Here is a 16,767-nt window from a genome sequence, read left to right on the forward strand (position 1 = left end):
TGGCCAGTGTATTGTTTCCTCAGGAACTTTACATTTTCTTCCCATTTAAGTAGGTATGGAGCATGGGAAAATGTTTCCTTGTAGACTAAGGCTTATAAGTTTCATACCTAAGATTCAATCTTTGATGAAGGCAGTAATTAATCAATGAAATCATTTGCTTTACTGAAATGTTGCATTTCATAAGTTAATTTTCAGGAAAGAAGTGCACACATGTCAGCATGTTTTGATCTCTAAATGACCTATTTTCTCATTATGGACACCAAACTTAGCTTCATTTAAGAAACTTCTAGGCATGAGACTATTTCTGTGTTTCTCAAAATATGCCCATACTTCTGCTGTTTTCCAGGGAGGAGACTTATGGTGACAGACTGTAAATACTGTATGCCAGCTGTTAGCATATGAAGGCCAAGAGGTCTCAGTTTTTAAGCACATATTAAAACCTTTGTATCCCTAGTACTAAAAATCTGTGGACCAGCTCCCACTCTCACTAGTGTTAACAGCAGAATTTGTGTCAAAACAAACAAGAAGAGAACAGAACTAGTAGATCAGGATTATCTTTGTCCATATACTCAAACACTGTAGGGATGATTGTTCTAGCATTTTTTATATTACGTTGTTAAGTGATGAAAGCTTTTGCCAAATCCAAACTGAAATGCTTCCAAAGCCTTTTTCAGTGTTGGAAAATGTTTGTATCAGGTTATCCTTGGAATAATTTTTTTCCTTTGTTTATTATTATGGGCTACCTAGTAGACACCTTATTATGAGTCACAGAATGCTTCTCATTCTAGGAGGACATATAGCACTTCACTGGATGTTTTTAGAAGTCAATTGTCGTTACATTAAACAAGATGTTTACTTGCATGAATCCCTTGGGTTTAAAAAAAAAAAGCCAAAATAAGACAAAGAATGAAGTTTGGTACTGAACAGCCAATAGACTCTGGTACCATGCTTTTATACCACATCACAGACTGTACTTTTTTTTTTTCAGAGTGGGTACCCAAGCTCTGGACCTGCATCAAGCACTCCTGCCTTCAGGCCTGAAGATGAGTTGGAACATCTGACCAAGAAAATGCTGTATGACATGGAGAATCCTCCCTCTGATGACTTCTTTGGTGAGCAGTGCCATAGCCCCTTTCTGAATTTACCATGTTTGGTAGCAAAGAGGCCTGACAGCTGCACTGTTAATGTAGTGGCATTCATATTGATGGATTTGCTTTCCATGCCTGGGCTGGAAGTGTAATCATCTATGGGAATTCCTCTAATTCCAGCATAAATCTCATGCTCACTTGCTGTATGTTTATAGTTTTTCTGGTTATGAAGTTAATTTTTCAGTGTCTGGTTCAGTTTCACACCATCTGTCCCCAGGTTACCAGGCTGAATTCAGGTGTGGTATCCTGTCTTGCCCACCTGCCCTATCCCTTATCATTGCAGCTGCAGAAAATCTGGCAGTATAAATATGTTCTGCTCCTAAGGAATCAATTTTCATTTTCTGTATGCTGGCATAGATTAGAAGGAAATCCATTCTGAGTCAACCACGCTGGTTTTACATGAGGACCTGTTAGCCCAGAACTGGGTCTAACAAGTATGAGGAAGACAAATCTGAAATGAGTGGCTCATAACCATGTTATCTCATTTGCCTGGAAAAAAGATACGCGAATTTCCTTCTTAAGTGGTATACAACAGAATTAGGCATCTATAGGTGTAAAGTATGTATTTTTCATAAAGCACAGGTGATATGGCCTGTGAACTCTACATTAAAGTCAAGGGTCATGGGCACATTTGATTCATCTTGTGTGTATGCTTATTTTCCTGCAGGCTTGAGTGATGGTGTGGTTAGGAAAAAAAGGAAACAAACATAGTTTGCAGAGTTAAAGACTGAGATAGGCAATTCATTTGTGTTCTTTGTCTTCCTTTATTTCATAATTTCTGGGGAAAAAGAAAAAAAAATAAAATATTACCCCCTAGGTCTGTTTTCAATAGATTTTGGTTATACCAAAACATTTCTGGCTTAAAAAAACTTTTGTGGTTTGGTTTAACTGGAAAGTGGGTGGGACCAAGATTTCACTAATAAACACGCATCTGATTACATGAAAAGTTCAAAATATTCTCATCAAACAAACATTGCTCTTGTAGATGGGGTTGATATTGGTGCTCGTTCTCCATCAGTACTTTACCTTCTACCATCACCACCCTAACAGATGAAACATCTTGTCTATAAATGTTGATAGTCTTCAGAGTTGCTGACTAGCTAGTTGCTGACTAGCACAGATCTGAGAGCAAGAATGACTGAAGAGAGGCTACCAGAGAGCATTTTCTGTCCTGCTGCATTTGACTTCATCCCTGCCTGTGCCCATTTGTGTTAACTCTTCAATGTTTTAAAAGCAAAGCAACAACCAGACAAATGTGATAGGTATTTAGCCATTAGTGTGGGCAGACAAGAGGGAGGAACATTTTCCCCAGTCTTTTCAAACAAATGGCTGAAGCCCCAAAGCATGGGGGTTGTTTACATTCATTTTCTTAATGCAGAACTGTGAGTGGCAGAAGCTGGTTGATGAACCAAAACCCACCCAGTTCTCATAGCCTGAGAAAGTAGGCAGGTGAGCAAAGAACTTGGAGATTCACAGACTCCAATGTCAGAAAGGACCTTGCCATTATACTGCCTAATGTCCTACTCTCAGTTTCTGCTAGAAACATGATTGAATCATGACCAAAAAAAACCCAAACTAATCTCATCTTAAAGACTTCAAGCAATGGTGAGTCAACCACCTACCCTGATAAGATGTTCTGGTGATTAATTTTCCTCACAGCTCAGAAATTGCTTCCTGCATTGAAGCTTTAGTTCTGTTTAACACTTGTATTTATGGAGCTGAAATGTTCAGGTTTTGCAAAATAATATTGTATCACTAAGATGGTTCTGCTCTGTTTTAGAGTGTGTTAGATCAAAGTTTTTCATCCAAAGGGATGCATAGCTCAAAGGGTTGGGACATAAAGTCTATCAGCACTAGGTCATCAATGTGGCTATCAGAAGGTCAGACTAATGCCATGCCAGTAGTTCTTAATTTAGCAGGAGACAAGAAAATGGAAAGGAGGCTCCAGAGCATTCAGAAATTTTGCCAGTTTTGATTATATAAGTGTGTCCTGGGTTTAGCAGTAGCAGTCAATTTTTCTCCTTAGTAGCTGATGCAGCGCTGTGTTTTGACTTTCATCCTGGGAACAGAGCTGATAACACCAATGTTTTTAGTTGTTGCTAAGTAATGTTTACTATGACAAGTATTACTTTGTGAGTCTCATGCTCGGCCAGGGAGGAGGGGAGGCCAGGAGGAAGCAGAGACAGGACACCAAGCTAGCCAAAGAGGTATTCCATACCACAGCACATTATGCCCAGGGAGGTAACTGGGAGGTACCCAGAAGGGCATGCTCTCTTTTGGGTCGAACGCGTTTCGGTGGGTGGTATCGTATTCTCTTTCCTTGTTATTTCTCTTATCATTATTGTCATTGGTGGTAGCAGCAGCATTGGTGGTTTGTGTTATACCTTAGTTACTGGACTTATCTCAACCCATGGGAGTTACATTCTTTCGATTCTCCTCCCCATCCCTCTGGGAGTGTCAGGTGGGGGGGGAAGAAAAGAAAGGGGGGGGTTAGAGGGATACTGTGTGGCTGTGTTTAAACCATGACAAAGTGATACCATACTCAAAGATAATCATGAATGATGCAAGCTGAAAGATGAAAACCAAACAACAAGCCTAGTCCTACCTTGGGCAGGTAATATTCAATTACAAGCTGCACCTGATTGATCTTCTAATTGCATTGAATCTGTGTCACTTCAGATCATCTCTGAAGAGGTGTTCATCCTTGGCATTCTTGATGTGCCGAAGAAATGCATTGGGCTGAACTCCTCCTCAGCAATCTAAGTATGCTGTGCCCCATGCCACCATTTGGGAAACATGGCCACAACTAATTATGTACCTACCAAAGAAAACATAAACCCAGCAGTTCTGGAGCACAACTGCTTTTTATGGTTGGATAAAATCAAAGAGGTGGGCTGCCCTCATCCTCCTAGGTTTGCTCTATCCCAAGCTACTCCCAGGGGAAAATGGTCTCTGGAGTCACAGTGGATGCAGTTTTTTTGATATGGCAGTGCAGGCCAGGAATTTTGTGCTAATTCTGCCTGTGTCAGAGCTAAATACCCATCTAGTTGAGCTGTCAGCTAGTGTCTTTCAGTAACTTCATGTTCATATGGAAAGAACAAATTAAGTGTGGAAGGAAAAAAAGAGTCAGCTTTGGTTAACTGTCTCAGTCAATATCTCTGCCTTTGTTCTTTATTTGTTTATCAGGGTAGCATGGATTGTACAAGATTCATATGGCACATTGATCAAAAAATCAGAAAAAGGACAAATGGGCAGAGACCTTGACTCAGATTTGCTTTAAGTATCTTCTGCCTGAGGTCTAAATGCCATTGTAATTGTACCACACCAGATAGCTGTCAGCTAATCATTTTTATTAGTTTGAATTTAGAAAACTGAATTTCAGCATATTCAAAGTTGGTTAAGAGCAGATAGGTTTTGAATTGAGGAATCTAATTAAGCTTGCTAGAAAGCTGCAAGGCACTATATTAAGTCATGAAAATAATTTGTTGGAATAATTACATTTCCACTGTCAGGCTGGAGAAAGGTCATTTTACTTGGCCCACAAGCACTCTGGGATCTTTTCTGTAACCATCTTCCTTCTGTAATTTCACTTGCCATATCTCTGGTTTTCAGTCAAACCATCTTGATTCTGGAGTCAGTGTAGGCACAGCTGAGGTTCCTGGGGAAGGAAGAGGAGTAGGAGCCACTGAAGTTGTCTCTTTGCCCTGTAAATGCCAGCTAGTACTACTGGCAGACCAAGTGTACTGGGGTTAAACCATGACACCAAGTGAACTGAGTTCAGGAGCAGGTAAGCCAGCACATACATCAAGTCTGTCCTCATTGCACCTCCCTCCAGCTTCCCTGGGTAGAAATTACTGATGATAAGAGTCTGGGAACATTTCTAGCCAGTGATAGCCCATGCAAGCACACAGAGCTGGCAGCATGGCATGGTTCATACTGTGTTCCCAGGGAGACTGGATGAATGATAAGACCTAGGAGCAGCATCCTGGAGGCACACTTTGGAGCAGCAAGATCACAGTTTGCAAATGTTTGTTGCTTCATACCACAGCAGCATGATCCAGTCACTGGGAAATCCTCTGGGGATCATTGGCAAGGCAGCGCTTGAGCATGGTAATATCAGTAAATATAATAATAGTAATAATAATAGTAATAATAATGATGATAACAAACAAAGAAAAACCAAAAAATCCACTGTGAATATCTAGAGTTAAATATACCTGTTGGGTATTCTGCCTAACTACAGTTTTGTGGTAAGGCCACATTACCAAACTAAGTCTACCTGCCCTGATTTTTGGTGTATGTCTCTTCCTACCTTCCTGTAGGGCATGGAGTGACTTATGGAGTAGCTTCTCCTGAAAAGTGTTTGGTGGGTCAGCAAATTGAAGTCTCTTAAGTCTAAGCTACTGTTCCTTCTTTACCGCTGATTCAGTTGCTGATCTGTGGTACTTGGCTGGTCTTAATCAAATTCCCTTTTATTAGAAAGGATTCCCAAATGTGTTATACACTGTGAAGTAGGGATGGCTTCTCTCTGTCGTGGCCCTCACTTGTTGATAAATGTGCTACTGTAGATAGGCATAGAATCATAAAATCATAACATAGTTAGGGTTGGAAAGGATCTCAAGATCATCCAGTTCCACCCCCTCTGCCATGGGCAGGGACACCTCACACTAAACCATATCACCCAAAGCTTTGTCCAGCTTGGCCTTGAACACTGCCAGGGATGGAGCATTCACAGCTTCCCTGGGCAACCCATTCCAGTACCTCACCACCCTTACAGTAAAGAACGTCCTTCCTATATCCAGTCTGAACTTCCCCTGTTTAAGTTTTAACCTGTTACCCCTTGTCCTATCACTACAGTCCCTAATGAAGAGTCCCTCCCCAGCATCCTTGTAGGCCTCTTTCAGATACTGGAAGGCTGCTCTGAGGTCTCCATGCAGCCTTCTCTTCTCTAGGCTGAACAGCCCCAATGTTCTCAGTGTGTCTTCATACGGGAGATGGATATAAGGAAGAAATTCTTTACTGTTAGGGTGGTGAGGTACTAGAATGGGTTGCCCCAGGAGGCTGTGAATGCTCCATCCGTGGTGCTGTTCAAGGCCAGGTTGGACAAAGCCTTGAGTGATATGGTTTAGTGTGAGGTGTCCCTGCCCATGGCAGGGGGGCTGGAACTAGATGATTTTAAGGTCCTTTCCAACCCTAACTATTCTATGATTCTAGAGGTGCTCCAGTCCCCTGAATATCCTCGTGGCCCTCCTCTGGACTTGTTCTAACAGTTCCGTGTCCTTTTTATGTTGAGGACAACAGAACTGCACACAGTACTCCAAGTGAGGCCTCACAAGAGCAGAGTAGAGGGGCAGGATCACCTCCTTCGACCTGCTGGTCATGATCCTTTTAATGCAGCCCAGGATACGGTTGCTTTCTGGGCTGTGAGCGCACACTGCAGCTTCCTCATGTTCATTTTCTCATCAACCAACACCCCCAAGTCCTTCTCTGCAGGGCTGCTCTGAATCTCTTCTCTGCCCAGCCTGTAGCTGTGCCTGGGATTGGTCCAACCCAGGTGTAGGACCTTGCACTTGTCATGGTTAAATTTCATAAGGTTGGCATCAGCCCACCTTGCAAGCATGTCAAGGTCCCTCTGGATGGCATTCCTTCCCTCCAGCTTATCAACTGAACCACAGAACTTGGTGTCATTGGCAAACTTGCTGAGGGTGCACTCAATCCCACTGTCCGTGTCACCGACAAAGATGCTGAACAAGACCGGTCCCTACACTGAACCTTGAGGGACAGCACTCATGGTCTCCAGCACTACTGGTCTCCAGCTGGACATTGAGCCATTGACCACAACTCTTTGTGTGTGGCCATCCAACCAGTTCTTTATCCACCGAGTGGTCCACCTGTCAAACTGATGTTTCTTCAATTTAGAGACAAGGATGTCCTGTGAGACAGTGTTGAATGCTTTGCACTAGTCCAGGTAGATGAAGTAAACTGTCTATCCCTGTCCATCAGTTCCGTAGCCCCATCATAGAAGGCCACCAAATTGATCAGGCAGGATTTCCCCTCAGTGAAGCCATGCTGGCTGTCACCAAGCACCTTGTTGTTTTTCATGTTCTCTAGCATGCCTTCCAGCAGAATCTGCTCCAAGATTTTGCCAGGCACAGAGGTGAGATTGACTGTTCTATAATTCCCTGGGTCATCCATTTTCCCCTTCTTGAAAATGGGAGTTATATTTCCCTTTTTCCAGTTGTTGTGAACTTCACCTGACTACCATGATTTTTCAGATATGATGGCCAGTGGCTTAACAACTTTGTTTGCCACCTCCTTCAGAACATGAGGATGGATTTCATCAGATTGCATGGACTTGTGTACATTCAAGTTCTTAAGATGGTCTCAAACCAGATCCTCCCCTACAGTGGGCCTAAGGTCTTAATTCTCACAGTCCCTGCGTCTGCCTTCCAAGTCTTGGGTGGTGTGGTCAGAGCATTTGCTCTGCACCACCACTTGCAGATAATGCAAAGAAGTCATTAAGAACCTCAGCCTTCTCCAAGTCCTGTGTAGCCAGTTCTCCTGATAGCTTCTGGAGAGGACCCATGTTATCCCTAGTCTGTCTTTTATTCACAATGTACCTATAGAATCCCTTCCTGTTATCTTTCACATCCCTAGCCAAGTTTAATTCTAACTGGGCCTTAGCAAGTCTGATCTGTTGGAAAAAAAAGCCCCAATAAAAGAATGCTTTGTGGAATAGAAATTGGATAAGTATGGGAGAGCAGAAATGAGTATTTACAGGAGATTAGGATGAAACTATTAAAATTGTTTGTTGGCCACAATGGGAAATTAAAGCCCTTGATTTTTCACTAAAAAAAAAAAAAGCCAAAAATCCCCAGGAAAACACACATAAAGATCACAACAGTTCTTTGTGGACCACTGTTTCAAGTCTCATAGAAAGAAATTACTTCTGGCAGCTTATCAGTCTCTATCACCATGCAGACAGTGCTGATTAAGATTGTAAAAGTGCCTTCAGGACCTCTCATCTCCTGTTGCCTTCTGGACTGTGTCCCAGCTGAGTCACTCCCCGCAGCACAGGAGTTTTCCTGACTGGTGGGGAGAAACTTTTGCTGCTATTTTACCATAAGTACTGAAAGCTACCAAAGGAATCACCAGTTTCTTTCATAGCTATTTGCTAGCTTAGAGGTTTCCTTTTGTAGTTCCAGTATGCTGTAGCGGGATGCACATGGGGAGAAGAGAGGTACTAAAATGATCCTGTTGAAAATACTCAGCTTGTGTGATAAAGAGACCTTGATTTGCCTCAGAGCTGATAATTCAGGAAATACAGTTTTCTTATGTGCATTTGCTGTATGCCCTGACTTGGGCAGTGGGAAAAGCAGTGCAGAATTATGCTGAGGAGCAAGGCTGACAAGCAGGATGCTTGACCTCCTTTTCTGCTTCTCATCCTGACCTCTTGTGAGACCTGTGGCAGATAATTTTACCTTTCCAAACTTCCTTTTTCCTCTTTTCATCCTATGTGTCGACTACTTAATCTGTATAGTACTTCAGACAGGAGCTGATTAACAACAAGAGTTGCATGAGTGCTCCCCACAGAGAAACCTTCTGCAATAGTTCTTTGAGATGCTGTGTCACAGTTAAAACTAAAGAACGATAAGTGGCACCACTATTAAATCTGTCAAGGCTCTGTCAACTTTTCCACTCACTGGTTTTGTGTCTGCGTTAGGCTTCCTTTCGTAAGATAAAGATCCTTCACTAGGTGCAAAGACCTGGTGTCCAAACGGTGTTGAAGGTGTTCCCTAATTTTACTTCTTGAGAGTTAGGACATGGGTTAGCAGGTAGCAGTCCAAGTAAGATATGAGAGACAGTGTGGTAGAGTCATAGAAGCTTCAGATAAGGAGGCACACTAGATTGTCCAGATACAGCTTCCTTCAGCTCATGTTGCCTTTGTTTCCTTTGATGTGGGTCTGTGCACTGAATAGTTCTACTGTCTCTAAACTGAGCACAGTCTGCATTGCATTTCAGTCTTCATCAGGCATTTTTGCAGCCTCTAAGAGGCTCAGGTAGTCTTTTAGTTTCATCTGAATTATCACCAGAAAAAGGAAGTTGTCATATCTTGCCTGTATTCCTAGTTCTCTTCTGAAAAGGTTGTCTTTAAAAGATGCATATTATTATTATTATTATAAAAGCATAATTGCATCGTAATTTTGCCATATGATGTGACATCCTGCCTTTTGTTTAAAGGCAAGTTTTCTGGTGCAAGATAGTGTACATCCTCATCTGAACAACATCTAGGTCAGAAAATAGTAGGTGAGATTTTCAGCGATGGATGTGCCAACCATCATTTTTTGTTATGTAATCACTCACAAAAGCAGGAAGAACAGACTTATAATAGGGACTCTTTTCTCCGTTGTACTTCAAGTTATTATTTTTTATGTTCAAGCTATATTCCAGCATTCATGCACAGGCTACAAAGGCTGGGAGCAGCCTGCATTCAGAGGTTATAGTGCAGTACCATCAACATCCATCTGCCCTCTTGTGGCCTGCCGCAAGGGGAGTCATCCTCCCTCTGCTCCCCAGGGGCTTCAATTACCTTGGTAAATGGCTTTCAGAGCCTGTTTCTTCAGTCTCACTTATGTCAGTGCTTGCCACCCACTTGTAGCTTTCTTTCACAGAGTCTGTGACTGCCATCATCCTTGTGCAGCATGTGCAGGTAGAGCTTGGAGAGCAGATTTATAAAGATAGTCCCAATGCACCATATGGGGTGAATTTTGGCCTACAGTTCCAAAGTGGGAAAAGAAATTGAAGAGGTCAGTGAGTAGCTGGAGAGCAAAATATACCATGTGTACATTCATTTATCTCCAGCCATCAAAAAGGCAAGAGAAAACAGGGATGCAGAGGCTGTTAGCTGGTTTAAGTTGCTTTTCAACATTTCAAAGACTGTAAAGGGAAGCAAAAATTCAGTTCTTCCTACTATTGATGTGACCCACATTCTATTCTGCAGTAACTGTGGGAAAGATGTTCTGTGAAGCTAAGCACCTGTATCTTATTATGACAGGGGTCTTAGTCTTATAAAATCTTGAGTGTACATGTCTTAATGAAGATCAAGCAGACGTAGCAGTCAGGATTGAGGGGAGGTTGCACTCCTATAAGTCCTGAGTACCTGGCACCCACATGTGCCAGGAAGCAGGAGACTCACATTCCCTTTTGCCTCTTCTTATCCATATGAGAGTTGAGGAGATGTTGGGTCATGAGTGTTTGTGAAGCACAGTCTCTTGAGAGACCTATACTGCTTCACAGATCTGATCTAAGTCTTGCAGCAAACCTAAAATTACCCTTTGTTTTTGTAGATGATAAATTGCCAGCTGGAGCAGATAGCAAGCAACACGACTTCCTTGGTGGTTTTAAGTCCCTGGTTTAGCTTGAATTGCTAGCAGTCAACCTGGACGTCTTTTTACTTTTAGACAGAACTGATTTGATGCAGAAGTCATTTAACAGAGAATAAGTGCAGAATGCCAAGGTAGCATTTTAGCAAAGGGATTTCTATGATCCCTTCTGTGCTGTGAAAGAAAGGTGGATTTCAGGCCATTAGTAGAATTAGGTTTGTCCAACACTCAGTAAATGAAAGCTGACAATTTCCTGCTGCCTTCACTAACAAGGGAAGTTAAATGTGATAATGAAGTATCTAGGATGTGTCTTTCTAAAGTGCAGCTGTATTCTACAGGATTCTTCAGCATGTTTAAAAATCAACATATCCACAGAAAAAAAAAGCATCAATGTGGACAATGATGGGCTACTATCCAACCCTCACACCCCAAATTAATAGTCCTACATGAAAACAAAGTCTTTCTACCTTTATTTCAGAAGCAGTTCAAGGAGAATCCAGCTTGCTTACTTGCCCAAAGTAAACTGTGGACTCAAATGGCAAAAGAATTGATAATGAGCCATCAAACCTTTGGCTGCAGGTCATTAGGAAGCGGAAGTGTGACCTACCTTATGGCTGGTTCCTGCCCCACATGAAATGAGTTTGCTGGTCTCAGTGGGGTTCTCTGTGGTACATCATCACCTCATGAAAAAACATCAGTTGTGGTACCCACGGGACCCCTGGTTGGGAATCAACTCAAGGAAGCCAGGAGCTCAAAATATACTGTTAGTCTAGGGGCGTGTGGGATGAGGAAGGTTTGTTCTCCCTCTCACCCATTTGATCTTTTTTATGGAGACAAGAGAAACCAGGAGTTTCCATCCAGGATTTCGTAAGCACTAAGTTCTCACACACAGGTGTTTTAAGATGGGATATAGGTCTGTGTGTCTATGAATGAGTGAGACTCTTTTTCTGGATTGTAGTTTTATAGAAATAATTTTCACTTCAGTTAGAGACAAGTGAAACCAGGAGTTTCCATCCAGGATTTCATAAGCACTAAGTTCTCATGCACAGGTATTTTAAGATGGGATATATGTATATGTGTCTTTGAATGACTGAGACTCTTTTTCTGGATTGTAGTTTTAAAGAAATGATTTTCACTTCAGATAGAGCTTTGGAATGTTTTAAGCCTCAAGACATTCTTTCTTGGTCATAACTTATAGGTAAGCTGTGGAGAGAGATGCAGGCAGTTTTGAAGCTGGAGTTAGAAACCACACTTCCAGCTGTGCAGTCCTGGACAAATCTTTGTCTCAGTGACATGAAAACAGATTAATTTATCTTTGTTTTGAGTTAGTTATGCACATGACCTGGCTTGAATGAACTCCTTTTTTGCTTTTTTAAAACTGAAAACAGCTAACCTATTGTTTGAAGCTAGTTGCATTAAATTTGCCATAGCTTTCGTGTTACATTACGGCTTATTTGTACTGCAGTAAAATCTAAGGCCTGCTAGCAAGACTATGGTCATGCTGCACTATGTGCAAATTAAACATGAAGTAGGAAACAGTATGCACCCCTCAGAGCTCCCAAGCTGAAAATACAGAATAATAGAACCAGATAGGTTCTATATGGCAAGAACCAGGAAAATATTATTATCCTTAATTTACAAACAGGGGGCTGACTGGCAGAGTTTAGATGACTCACCCAGAGTCATGCACAGAAACAGTAGCAAGTGGGAATTGGGCCTAGAATTCCTTCAAGCCTTACCCATAGCCACACTATTTTATGTGAAAGTCAACAAAATGGACTTGTGAGCCTTGTCTGATGGGAAGCCACAACCAGTCTGAAGGTTCTTCCCAGCATTTAGATCACAAGTCCTTTTTTCCAGGGTTAATAACATAGCTGTGAAACTAAGAAAGGAAGAAAAAAGCACTCCAGGATCACACTTAGTAATTTTAGCTGCTGTTAATATAATGTACCCACTAATGCTACAACACTTTGGCATTTAGGTAGTTCAAGTCTATTAAGAAAATTGATAATTCACAGTAGTAATCTGTTACTTTCCAGTCTGACAATCTCAGTTCTGTGAGGGTGGGGGTATGGTGTGGCATTTGTTATTTCTTCTAGTGTCATTTGTCTGTCTCATGCTGTCTTTTTTGATAAAATGATTTGTCTCTTGCCAGTAAGTTTTGGGAGTATTTTGAGTGTTATTTGAAGTTTAGCTGGGGGGAAAGGCCATATTTTATCTGAGAGTGAAATATGGTAAAAAAAGAATTAAATGGGGCTGTCTCATTTGCTGAGTGTTCTCCAGCCTGTTCTCTTCTGATGGAAACACATCAAAACTGTTTGGTTTTTTCTTTTTCTTTTTTCTTTTCTCTTTTTTTTTTAAAGGGATCACTTTGACTCAGAATGTATGAGATGAATCATAACCCACTTTCTCATCTGAGATGTGAAAAAAAAAAATAAAAATTCCAGCTCTGCTGTCGGTGACAGCATTATCAATACAGTGTTTCTCAGCAGTGCAGAGGTAGGGGAAGATTGAAAGAATGAAAAGAATCAAAAGTAGCCAGACTTTCCTGGAGCTTTTAGTGAGCTGCGCTGTTTTCATGTCTGCGAATGCACCTTGCTGTTCATCATGTCCTCTTCGACACAGTTTTCATGTCTCTGGCTACAACCCGAGGTCACAACTGGTGCTTGAAAGTCAGGAGACTGTCATCCCAAACTAGCAAGGAGATCACGAGAAGCCAGCCCTGACAGACATTTGGGATGCTACCAGCAGCTGAGACTAAACCTGTTTCAACTTGTGAAACTTGCTGTTAAGATGTCATCTGCCTGAACTGTGCCAGCACAGATTTTGTCAGCTGATTAGGAGAGAGTGACAAAAGCACCATGCCTGTCCTGTGACCCTGCCTGAACCAGCCCCATTGAGGGAAATGGAAAACTTCAAGAGCAATAGGATCGATGTGGGTACAAACCGGAGACAAGAGACCACATCTGATAACTCATCACCAGCTTTCATTTATGAACTTCTCATTTTCTTTTGTTTTTCTTTTGTTTTTCTTGTGTGTCTGCGAAGCATACACAGAGATGTAGAAGTACTTACCTCTGGTACTGTGAACCAAGAGTGAGGGTTTGAGAACTATGTTCACAGCACCAGGGTCTAAAGGGGACAGCACAAGTAGGTGTGTGGGTTTTAGCAGTTGACAAAATTAATCTCCACATTGAGCACAGTGGTTCAGTAAAACACCCTAGCAATATCAGGCCCCTTTGTAGACAGCTTAGAGTGTGGGTGCCTGTCCACAGGTAAAGACAGGCAGCTGGACTTGAGATGTGAATTATTTTCTCTTGTAGAACCTTCAAATTAACTGCCCCAGTCACACTGAACTATTTCTTAAAAGCTGCAAATCAGGCTGTATTCAGTTAACAGAAGTGTTCACCTTTAATATATAAATTCCTCAACAAATTCTGGTTCCAGACAATACCTTGAGAGGTTAATAACTACTAAGTGCATGCTTTGATTGTGTCTGTGCTGTCAGGGGCAGACCAGGCAGACGTGCATCATTTTGTGTGAGGGCAGGTTTGAAGAAGGGGAGGTTTCTGGAGGGGGTGTGAGTTTTATTGTCACTTTAAATTACTCTCAAAAAACCCCCAAGCTTTTAAACTCTTTAGCACTGAAAGGCAAGTGAGCTTCCAAAAAACCTGCAGAAAGCCTGAGGTCTTTTACCTTGACTTTTCTCATGAGTGGATGATTGGCTGAGACATGACAATACTGACTTGACACCTCTTTTTAATGCAAGGATTGTTTGTGATCACATGAACTAAAGAACTGTGTCTGACTGAGCTTTCCTGGAGGGAGACATTTAGAAGGGACTCTAATGTGGGTCACTTACGCTCTGCAGAAGACTGTCATGTGCAGTCAGCTCTTTAGGACAGGAAAGTCCTAGCGATCGTCATTGCCAATGTGGAGTTATTTCTGGTCATGCGTACTTGTTGTCATCTCCACAAGCTGGGCAGCTGCTTCTCATTTCTGTCCCATAGCTGAAATTAGTATATATACATGTGTGTATGTGTCAGTGTGCAAATATATGTACGGCACAGGATGTTACATGGATCCTGGATTCTGGTGTTCTGTTCTTTCCTATTTTCCATCTAAACGTCTCGCATGAGCTCATGCAGCTCACAGTGCCTACATGGTCTTGGGAAGTGTGACTATATCCAGCATTAGCAAATCTGATGTGTGTGTTTAGAGCAGGAAGGAAGGTGTGGAGGGACGACAGGACTGTTGTGGGTATGGCTACAGTAAGAGGCGATGTTTGAGTAGGAGATTTTTAATCTACCATCGTCTATATATATAAAAACACTGCCTTCTGTAAAAATAAAATGTCAAAGCACAGGCCTCAGTGTGTTCTATTAGACCAACACTCATGCTGAAACAACCATAACCTCTTATTGTATGTATACTCAATTTCTATGCAAGGCAACAAAAAGAGGAGGGAAGAAGGGAGGTTACTTATTGTCAAAATTATTTCCACTGTTTTTTCACAGATATAATTCAAAAGGTGAAGAAAGTGGATCATGTGCGCTGCAAATGTGCACAGCTGGTGCATTGCCATCTCTATGGCATCCACCCTTCAGAAGGGTGGCTGAGGAGAGTCAGAAGGGCCAGCTCCAAGTGAAAGCTTGTCATTTAATCTCTTTCAGTCTCTTTCTGCACTACTGTGTCTATACAGAGTGAAGAGTGGAAACTGCTCTGTTTGTTCACGCAAGAGAGAGACAGATACTTTCAAGTCTGGAGGGCTTAGGTGAAAAACTGTGCAGGTAACACAAGTTTCAGGAGCCTCAGCAGGAGCGTCAGAGACAGGCATCTAAAAAGAGGCCACCCCCAAGCTTAGGGCAGATGGCCATTGCCATTCTGGGGTTACAGATCTGTGCCCTGAGCTATGTTCATAAGTAAAGGGCTTTGTTTGTAAGGCCCATTGATCTAAGTGTGACTTGGTCATTTAAACAAAACCAATATTTCATGGACAGCCAATTTGTCTTGGGATCTTTATGGGTTTTCTGTTATTTCTTTGCTCTGATTATAGCAGAGCACTGGGTGACTAAGCTGGTTTAAGTCTGGCAGACTCTGCTGTTTCCTTCTGTTTTGCTCAATTGCAAGGTGTTCACACACAGTCTCACTGCCTATTGCCCTTTTCAGAGCAACTTTCTTTCGTCTAGGAGGGAAGATGGCTGATCTGTGGCCTTGAGTCTCATATAAATTAACGAAGTCCTGAGCCTATGTGTAATAGCTGTTAGGCAGCAAGTAGGAATGGTATGCATCCAGCAAATGTCTGATTACCAGAGCTTTTCTGGCCTAGGAAAATTGAAGTTGTTTGGAAAAATAAGTAGCATTTTACAGGGTTGTATTTTAGAGCATGGTCTAATCATGATACGTGGTGGATCCCATCTCAGTAGATGTGTGTTGACCAGAAGATGCAAGACATCAGCTTGGCTAGGTGGTCTGGCTGACTAAATATAGACTAACTTCTCAGAAGATCAGTGTGTGCAGTGGTTTCATGCTTGTGCTCTGGGGCCGGGGAGAACAAAACAATATGTAGCGTAAATAACACCATGAAATTAGATAGTCATATTATTTCCCACAAGAATTTTTTTTAATTTAACTATTAAACTAAATTTATTAAACTAAATAATTAGTTTTACAAATTTTATGTCACTCTTAGCTAAGAGGTGACCAGTCATATCTCACACACGGGTCATCTGCAGAAAAAGAAGTTCTTAGGTCTTTAGTCTGTGGTTTCCAAAATGCTAGTCTATCTCTTACTTGTTACGGAGGGGTTGCATTGACTTTCTTGTGAAGCACTACCGGAATTCAGACTTTTAACAGATATTCTAATATTTGGACATGCATCAGAAGCTTAACTCAAACATTTCTGGAACTGTCTGGTCGAGAACATGGCCCAGAGACTTCCCAGGAGCTGCATAATTGCATGTTATTTCACACGTCCTCATCTGTGCAGAGGCTTCAAAGAGGATGCTTAGAGAACTGCAAAACAATGAAAGATATTTCCAAAATTTTCATTGAAAACGATTAAAGATATTTCCAAAATTTTTGAAGACTCAAACATTTGCATTGGGTCTTACATTGCCACACTTCTCTGTTTTGGATGCTTACTTTTGCAAGCTGTAGCCTTTCACTGGGACAAAAATCTTCCACACGGTTTCCTATGCTACATTGTGAATAACAGCTTCCCTGTTCTATCCATC

The 16,767-nt window shown here is 41.8% G+C and overlaps 1 protein-coding gene across 1 annotated transcript in view; it reads left to right on the forward strand.

The window, feature by feature from the left end:
* Positions 1-16,767, forward strand: part of LPP (LIM domain containing preferred translocation partner in lipoma) — a 337,577-nt gene that overhangs the window by 262,622 nt on the left and 58,188 nt on the right. The window contains exon 9 of the mRNA XM_031043045.2: positions 989-1,112. Within this exon, the coding sequence (XP_030898905.2) occupies positions 989-1,112 (124 nt within the window). The remainder of the gene's footprint in view (positions 1-988; positions 1,113-16,767) is intronic.

Source organism: Melopsittacus undulatus, chromosome 6 (assembly GCF_012275295.1).
Source record: "Melopsittacus undulatus isolate bMelUnd1 chromosome 6, bMelUnd1.mat.Z, whole genome shotgun sequence".
In the NCBI taxonomy this organism is placed as follows: Eukaryota; Metazoa; Chordata; class Aves; order Psittaciformes; family Psittaculidae; genus Melopsittacus; species Melopsittacus undulatus.